Source organism: Heterodontus francisci, chromosome 9, assembly GCF_036365525.1.
Source record: "Heterodontus francisci isolate sHetFra1 chromosome 9, sHetFra1.hap1, whole genome shotgun sequence".
Classification (NCBI taxonomy): Eukaryota; Metazoa; Chordata; class Chondrichthyes; order Heterodontiformes; family Heterodontidae; genus Heterodontus; species Heterodontus francisci.
This window is the reverse complement of record NC_090379.1, coordinates 99,094,598-99,105,634: the sequence shown is the minus strand read 5'-3', so window position 1 is coordinate 99,105,634 and position 11,037 is coordinate 99,094,598. Positions and strand designations below refer to the sequence as shown.

General features: G+C 45.0%; 1 protein-coding gene across 1 annotated transcript; it reads left to right on the top strand.

The window, feature by feature from the left end:
• Positions 1–1,390: 1,390 nt before the first annotated feature.
• Positions 1,391–2,701, top strand: LOC137373350 (histidine-rich protein PFHRP-III-like). The gene is made up of 2 exons (XM_068038171.1): positions 1,391–1,715; positions 2,226–2,701. The coding sequence occupies exons 1-2, from the start codon at positions 1,391–1,393 to the stop codon at positions 2,699–2,701; spliced, it is 801 nt and encodes a 266-aa protein (XP_067894272.1).
• Positions 2,702–11,037: the final 8,336 nt, after the last annotated feature.

Below are 11,037 nucleotides of genomic sequence, written 5' to 3'. Positions count from 1 at the left end.
CACTACATTCACACTGACAATGTTCACACAGACAATGCTCTCTCACTACATTCACACTGACAATGTTCACTCTCACTACATTCACACTGACAATGTTCACACAGACAATGCTCTCTCACTACATTCACAGTGACAATGTTCACTCTCACTACATTCACGCTGACAATGTTCACTCTCACTACATTCACACTGACAATGTTCACGCTGACAATGTTCACTCACTACATTCACACTGACAATGCTCACACTGACAATGTTCACACTGACAATGTTCACTCTCACTACATTCACACTGACAATGTTCACACTGACAATGTTCACTCTCACTACATTCACACTGACAATGTTCACACAGACAATGTTCTCTCTCACTACATTCACACTGACAATGCTCACACTGACAATGTTCACACTGACAATGTTCACTCTCACTACATTCACACTGACAATGCTCACACTGACAATGTTCACATTGACAATGTTCACTCTCACTACATTCACACTGACAATGTTCACTCTCACTACATTCACACTGACAATGCTCACACTGACAATGTTCACACTGACAATGTTCACTCTCACTACATTCACACTGACAATGTTCACACTGACAATGTTCACTTTCACTACATTCACACTGACAATGTTCACTCTTCCAATGCTCACTCTCACTACATTCACACTGACAATGTTCACACAGACGATGCTCTCTCACTACATTCACACTGACAATGTTCACTCTTCCAATGCTCACTCTCACGACATTCACACTGACAATGTTCACACAGACAATGCTCTCTCACTACATTCACACTGACAATGTTCACACAGACAATGCTCACTCTCACTACATTCACACTGACAATGTTCACTCTTCCAATGCTCACTCTCACTACATTCACACTGACAATGCTCACACTGACAATGTTCACTCTCACTACATTCACACTGACAATGTTCACACAGACGATGCTCTCTCACTACATTCACACTGACAATGTTCACTCTTCCAATGCTCACTGTCACTACATTCACACTGACAATGTTCACACTTCCAATGCTCACTCTCACTACATTCACACTGACAATGTTCACACTTCCAATGTTCACTCTCACTACATTCACACTGACAATGTTCACACAGACAATGCTCTCTCACTACATTCACACTGACAATGTTCACACTTCCAATGCTCACTCTCACTACATTCACACTGACAATGCTCTCTCACTACATTCACACTGACAATGTTCACACTTCCAATGCTCACTCTCACTACATTCACACTTCCAATTTCACTCTCACTACATTCACATTGCATCCTTACAATGTTCATACTGACAATGTTCATGCTGACAATGTTAACACTGACAGTGTTCCAAACTGACGATGCTCACACTGAACTTTGTTCACACAGAATATATTGACACTGATAATGTTCATGCTGTCAGTGTTCATACTGGCACTGTTCACACTGACAATCTCCACGCTGTCAATGTTCACACTGACAATGTTAACACTGACAGTGTTCACACTGACAATGGTCACTCCCACAAAGATCACTTGCACTACATTCACGCTGACAATGCTCACCCTGAAAATGCTCACACTGACAATATTCACACTGAAAATGCTCACACTTTCAATATTCACACTGACAATGTTCACAATGACAAAGATCACTCACACCAGATTCACAGACATTGCTCACACTGTGAATGTTCACACTGACAAATGTCACACTGACAAAGGTCACTCTCACTAAGCTCACACTGACAATGTTCACTCCCACAAATGGTTGCTCTGACTACATTCACACTGACAATGTTCACACTGTCAGTGTTCACACTGACAAAGGTCACCCTCACAAACATCACTCTCACTAAGCTCACACTGTCATGTTCACACTGACAATGTTCACACTGACAAAGGTCACCCTCACAAACATCACTCTCACTAAGCTCACACTGTCATGTTCACACTGACAATGTTCACACTGACAAAGGTCACTCTCACAAACGTCACTCTCACTAAGCTCACAATGTTCACACTGTCAGTGTTCACACTGACAAAGGTCACCCTCACAAACGTCACACTCACTAAGCTCACAATGACAATGTTCAAATGGTCAATGTTCACACCATCAATGTTGACATTGATAATGTTCACACTGACAATGTTCACACTGGCAAAGGTCACTCTCGCAAACGTCATTCTCACTAAGCTCACACTGAAAATGTTCACACCGCCAATGTTGACATTGATAATGTTCACACTGACAAAGGTCACTCTCGCAAATGTCACTCTCACGAAGCTGACACTAAAAATGTTCACACCGTCAATGTTGACACTGACAATGTCCACACTGAAAATGCTCACACTGACAATGCTCACAATCACACGGACAATGCTCACTTCCACAAGATCACTCACACCAGATTCACACTGACAATGCTCACACTGACAATGCTCACACTGACGATTTTCACACTGACAGTGCTCACACTGATGATGCTCAGTGACGATGTTCACACTGACAATTTTCACACTGACGATGCTCACACTGACGATGCTCACACGGATGACATTCACACTGACAATAATCACCCTGACAATGCTCAGACTGTCAATGTTGTCACTGACAGTGCTCACACTGACAATGTTCATTCCAACAACGATCACTCACGCCAGATTCACTGACAATGCTCCCACTGTCAATGCTCACAGTGACAATGCTCACTCTGACAATGCTCACGGTGACAATGCTCACGGTGACAATGCTCACACTGACAATGTTCACACTGACAATGATCACACTGACAATACACACACTGACAATGTTCACACTGACAATGCACACACTGACAATGTTCACACTGACAATGATCACACTGACAATACACACACTGACAATGTTCACACTGACAATGCTCACAGTGACAATGCTCACACTGACAATGCTCACTCTGACAATGCTCACACTGACAATGCACACACTGACAATGCTCACACTGACAATACACACACTGACAATGTTCACACTGACAATACACACACTGACAATGTTCACACTGACAATGCACACACTGACAATACACACACTGACAATGTTCACACTGACAATGCTCACAGTGACAATGCTCACACTGACAATGCTCACTCTGACAATGCTCACACTGACAATGCACACACTGACAATGCTCACGCTGACAATGCACACGCTGACAATGCTCACGCTGACAATGCTCACACTGACAATGCACACACTGACAATGCACACGCTGACAATGCTCACGCTGACAATGTTCACACTGACAATGCACACGCTGACAATGTTCACACTAACAATGCTCACACTGACAATGCACACACTGACAATGCACACACTGACAATGCACACGCTGACAATGCTCACACTGACAATGTTCACACTGACAATGCACACGCTGACAATGTTCACACTGACAATGCTCACGCTGACAATGTTCACACTGACAATGCACACGCTGACAATGCTCACGCTGACAATGCTCACACTGACAATGCACACACTGACAATGCACATGCTGACAATGCTCACACTGACAATGTTCACACTGACAATGCACACGCTGACAATGCTCACACTGACAATGCACACACTGACAATGCACACGCTGACAATGCACACGCTGACAATGTTCACACTGACAATGCACACAATGACAATGCACACACTGACAATGCACACGCTGACAATGCTCACGCTGACAATGCTCACGCTGACAATGCACACACTGACAATGCACACGCTGACAATGCTCACACTGACAGTGCACACACTGACAATGCTCACACTGACAATGCACACACTGACAATGCTCACACTGACAATGTTCACACAGACAATGTTCACACAGACAATGCACACACTGACAATGCTCACACTGACAATGCACACACTGACAATGCTCACACTGACAATGTTCACACAGACAATGCACACACTGACAATGCACACACTGACAATGTTCACACTGACAATGTTCACGCTGACAATGCACACACTGACAATGCACACGCTGACAATGCTCACACTGACAATGCTCACACTGACAAAGCACACACTGACAATGCACACACTGACAATGCTCACACTGACAATGCACACACTGACAATGCTCACACTGACAATGTTCACACAGACAATGTTCACACAGACAATGCACACACTGACAATGCACACACTGACAATGTTCACACTGACAATGTTCACGCTGACAATGCACACGCTGACAATGCACACACTGACAATGCTCACAGTGACAATGCTCACTCTGACAATGCTCACGGTGACAATGCTCACACTGACAATGTTCACACTGACAATGATCACACTGACAATACACACACTGACAATGTTCACACTGACAATGCACACACTGACAATACACACACTGACAATGTTCACACTGACAATGCTCACAGTGACAATGCTCACACTGACAATGCTCACTCTGACAATGCTCACACTGACAATGCACACACTGACAATGCTCACACTGACAATGCACACGCTGACAATGCTCACGCTGACAATGCTCACACTGACAATGCACACACTGACAATGCACACGCTGACAATGCTCACACTGACAATGTTCACACTGACAATGCACACGCTGACAATGTTCACACTAACAATGCTCACACTGACAATGCACACACTGACAATGCACACACTGACAATGCACACGCTGACAATGCTCACACTGACAATGTTCACACTGACAATGTTCACACTGACAATGCACACGCTGACAATGCTCACGCTGACAATGCTCACACTGACAATGCACACACTGACAATGCACATGCTGACAATGCTCACACTGACAATGTTCACACTGACAATGCACACGCTGACAATGCTCACACTGACAATGCACACACTGACAATGCACACGCTGACAATGCACACGCTGACAATGCTCACACTGACAATGCACACACTGACAATGCACACGCTGACAATGCACACGCTGACAATGCTCACGCTGACAATGCACACACTGACAATGCACACGCTGACAATGCTCACACTGACAATGCTCACACTGACAAAGCACACACTGACAATGCACACACTGACAATGCTCACACTGACAATGCACACATTGACAATGCTCACACTGACAATGTTCACACAGACAATGTTCACACAGACAATGCACACACTGACAATGCACACGCTGACAATGCACACGCTGACAATGTTCACACTGACAATGTTCACACTGACAATGCACAGACTGACAATGCTCACACTGACAATGCACACACTGACAATGCACACGCTGACAATGCACACGCTGACAATGCTCACACTGACAATGTTCACGCTGACAATGCACACGCTGACAATGCACACACTGACAATGCACACACTGACAATGCACACACTGACAATGCTCACACTGACAATGCTCACAATGACAATGCTCACACTGACAATGCTCACACTGACAATGCACACTGACAATGCACACACTGACAATGCTCACACTGACAATGTTCACACTGACAATGCACACACTGACAATACACACACTGACACTGCTCACACTGACAATGTTCACACTGACAATGCACACGCTGACAATGCACACGCTGACAATGCACACGCTGACAATGTTCACACTGACAATGCACGCACTGACAATGCTAAGACTGAAATTGTGCACACTGACAATGCACACACTGACAATGCACACACTGACAATGCACACACTGACAATGCTCAGACTGACAATGTTCACACTGACAATGCTCACACTGACAATGCACACACTGACAATGCACACACTGACAATGCTCACACTGACAATGCACACATTGACAATGCTCACGCTGACAATGCACACGCTGACAATGCACACGCTGACAATGTTCACACTGACAATGCTCACACTGACAATGCACACGCTGACAATGCTCATGCTGACAATGCGCACGCTGACAATGCACACACTGACAATGTTCACACTGACAATGCTCACACTGACAATGCTCACACTGACAATGTTCACACTGACAATGCACACACTGACAATGCTCACACTGACAATGCACACACTGACAATGCACACACTGACAATGCTCACACTGACAATGCACGCACTGACAATGCTAAGACTGAAATTGTGCACACTGACAATGCACACACTGACAATGCACACACTGACAATGCTCACACTGACAGTGCTCACACTGACAATGTTCACACTGACAATGCACACACTGACAATGCTCACACTGACAATGCTCACACTGACAATGTTCACACTGACAATGCACACACTGACAATGCTCAGACTGAAATTGTGCACACTGACAATGCACACACTGACAATGCACACACTGACAATGTTCACACTGACAATGCTCACACTGACAATGCTCACACTGACAATGCACACACTGACAATGCACACACTGACAATGCTCACACTGACAATGCACACTCTGACAATGCACACACTGACAATGTTCACACTGACAATGCTCACACTGACAATGCTCACACTGACAATGCACACGCTGACAATGCTCACGCTGACAATGCGCACGCTGACAATGCGCACGCTGACAATGTTCACACTGACAATGCTCACACTGACAATGCACACACTGACAATGCTCACACTGACAATGCTCACACTGACAATGCACACACTGACAATGCACACTCTGACAATGCACACACTGACAATGCTCACACTGACAATGCTCACACTGACAATGTTCACACTGATAATGCTCACACTGACAATGCACACACTGACAATGCTCACACTGACAATGTTCACACTGACAATGCTCACACTGACAATGCTCACACTGACAATGCACACACTGACAATGCACACACTGACAATGCTCACACTGACAATGTTCACACTGACAATGCTCACACTGACAATGCACACACTGACAATGCACACACTGACAATGTTCACACTGACATTGCACACACTGACAATGCACACACTGACAATGCTCACACTGACAATGTTCACACTGACAATGCACACACTGACAATGCACACACTGACATTGCACACACTGACAATGCTCACACTGACAATGTTCACACTGACAATGTTCACATTGACAATGCACACACTGACAATGCTCACACTGACAATGCACACACTGACAATGCACACACTGACAATGCTCACACTGACAATGCACGCACTGACAATGCTAAGACTGAAATTGTGCACACTGACAATGCACACACTGACAATGCACACACTGACAATGCTCACACTGACAATGTTCACACTGACAATGCACACACTGACAATGCTCACACTGACAATGCTCACACTGACAATGTTCACACTGACAATGCACACACTGACAATGCTCAGACTGAAATTGTGCACACTGACAATGTTCACACTGACAATGCACACACTGACAATGTTCACACTGACAATGCTCACACTGACAATGCACACACTGACAATGCTAAGACTGAAATTGTGCACACTGACAATGCCCACACTGACAATGCACACACTGACAATGCTCACACTGACAATGCTCACACTGACAATGCACACACTGACAATGCTCACACTGACAATGCTCAGACTGAAATTCTTCACACTGACAATGCTCACTGACAATATTCACACTGACAATGCTCACTGACAATGTTCACACTGACAATGTTCACACTGACAATGCTCACACTGACAATGTTCACACTGACAATGCACACACTGACAATGCACACACTGACAATGTTCACACTGACAATGCTCACACTGACAATGCTCACACTGACAATGCACACACTGACAATGCTCACACTGAATGCACACTCTGACAATGCACACACTGACAATGTTCACGCTGACAATGCTCACACTGACAATGCTCACACTGACAATGTTCACACTGACAATGCTCACACTGACAATGCTCACACTGACAATGCACACGCTGACAATGCTCACGCTGACAATGCGCACGCTGACAATGCACACACTGACAATGTTCACACTGACAATGCTCACACTGACAATGCACACACTGACAATGCACACTCTGACAATGCACACACTGACAATGCTCACACTGACAATGCTCACACTGACAATGTTCACACTGATAATGCTCACACTGACAATGCACACACTGACAATGCTCACACTGACAATGTTCACACTGACAATGCACACTCTGACAATGCACACACTGACAATGCACACACTGACAATGCTCACACTGACAATGCTCACACTGACAATGCACACACTGACAATGCACACACTGACAATGCTCACACTGACAATGTTCACACCGACAATGCTCACACTGACAATGCACACACTGACAATGCACACACTGACAATGCTCACACTGACAATGTTCACACTGACAATGCACACACTGACAATGCACACACTGACATTGCACACACTGACAATGCTCACACTGACAATGTTCACACTGACAATGATCACATTGACAATGCACACACTGACAATGCTCACACTGACAATGCACACACTGACAATGCACACTCTGACAATGCTCACACTGACAATGCACGCACTGACAATGCTAAGACTGAAATTGTGCACACTGACAATGCACACACTGACAATGCACACACTGACAATGCTCACACTGACAATGTTCACACTGACAATGCACACACTGACAATGCTCACACTGACAATGCTCACACTGACAATGTTCACACTGACAATGCACACACTGACAATGCTCAGACTGAAATTGTGCACACTGACAATGCACACACTGACAATGCACACTGACAATGTTCACACTGACAATGCTCACACTGACAATGCACACACTGACAATGCTAAGACTGAAATTGTGCACACTGACAATGCCCACACTGACAATGCACACACTGACAATGCTCACACTGACAATGCACACACTGACAATGCTCACACTGACAATGCTCAGACTGAAATTGTTCACACTGACAATGCTCACACTGACAATGTTCACACTGACACTGCACACACTGACAATGTTCAGACTGACAATGCACACTGACAATGCACACACTGACAATGCTCACACTGACAATGCACACACTGACAATGCACACACTGACAATGCTCACACTGACAATGCACACACTGACAATGCTCAGACTGAAATTGTTCACACTGACAATGCACACACTGACAATGTTCAGACTGACAATGCACACACTGACAATGCTCACACTGACAATGCACACACTGACAATGCACATACTGACTGCTCACACTGACAATGTTCACTCTCACTACATTCACACTGTCAATGCTCACACTGACAATGTTGACACCACCAATGTTCACACTGACAATCTTCGCACTGACAATGTTGACACCACCAATGTTCACACTGCCAATGTTCTCTCTACATTCACACTGACAGTGCTCATACTGACAATTCTCACACTGGAATTGCTCACAGACAATATTCACACTGACAATGCTCACACTGACAATGCACACACTGACAATGCACACACTGACTGCTCACACTGACAATGTTCACCCTCACTACATTCACACTGTCAATGCTCACACTGACAATCTTCGCACTGACAATGTTGACACCACCAATGTTCACACTGACAATGTTCTCTCTACATTCACACTGACAGTGCTCATACTCACAATTCTCACACTGGAATTGCTCACAGACAATATTCACACTGACAATGCTCACACTGACAATGCACACACTGAATGCACACACTGACTGCTCACACTGACAATGTTCGCTCTCACTACATTCACACTGTCAATGCTCACACTGACAATCTTAACACTGACAATGTTGACACCACCAATGTTCACACTGACAATCTTCGCACTGACAATGTTGACACCACCAATGTTCACACTGACAATGTTCTCTCTACATTCACACTGACAGTGCTCATACTGACAATTCTCACACTGGAATTGCTCACAGACAATATTCACACTGACAATGCTCACACTGACAAAGGTCATTCTCACAAACCTCACTCTCACTAAGCTCACATTGACAATGTTCACACTGACAATGTTCACATTGACAAAGTGCATTCCCACAGTAACCTCTCTCCCCTCACACTGTCACTCAGTAACCCCTCCCCCAGCACCCTGTGTTACTAACTGTATCTCTGCTGATGTTAATCCAGATCCCTCACAGTCTCACAGTAACCCCTCCTCCAGCACCCTGTCTTACTGACTGTATCTCTATTGATATTAATCCAGCTCCCTCACACTGTCACTCAGTAAACCCTACCCCAGCACCCTGTGTTACTGACAGTATCTCTACATTGATGTTAATTCAGCTCCCTCACATTGTCACTCAGTAAACCCTACCCCAGCACCCTGTGTTACTGACTGTATCTCTACATTGATGTTAATTCAGCTCCCTCACATTGTCACTCAGTAACCCCTCCCCCAGCACCCTGTGTTACTGACTGTATCTCTACATTGATGTTAATCCAGCTCCCTCACACTGTCACTCAGTAAACCCTACCCCAGCACCCTGTGTTACTGACTGTATCTCTACATTGATGTTAATCCAGCTCCCTCACACTGTCACTCAGTAACCCCTCCCCCAGCACCCTGTGTTACTGACTGTATCTCTACATTGATGTTAATTCAGCTCCCTCACATTGTCACTCAGTAACCCCTCCCCCAGCACCGTGTTACTGACTGTATCTCTACATTGATGTTAATTCAGCTCCCTCACATTGTCACTCAGTAAACCCTACCCCAGCACCCTGTGTTACTGACTGTATCTCTACATTGATGTTAATTCAGCTCCCTCACATTGTCACTCAGTAACCCCTCCCCCAGCACCCTGTGTTACTGACTGTATCTCTACATTGATGTTAATCCAGCTCCCTCACACTGTCACTCAGTAAACCCTACCCCAGCACCCTGTGTTACTGACTGTATCTCTACATTGATGTTAATCCAGCTCCCTCACACTGTCACTCA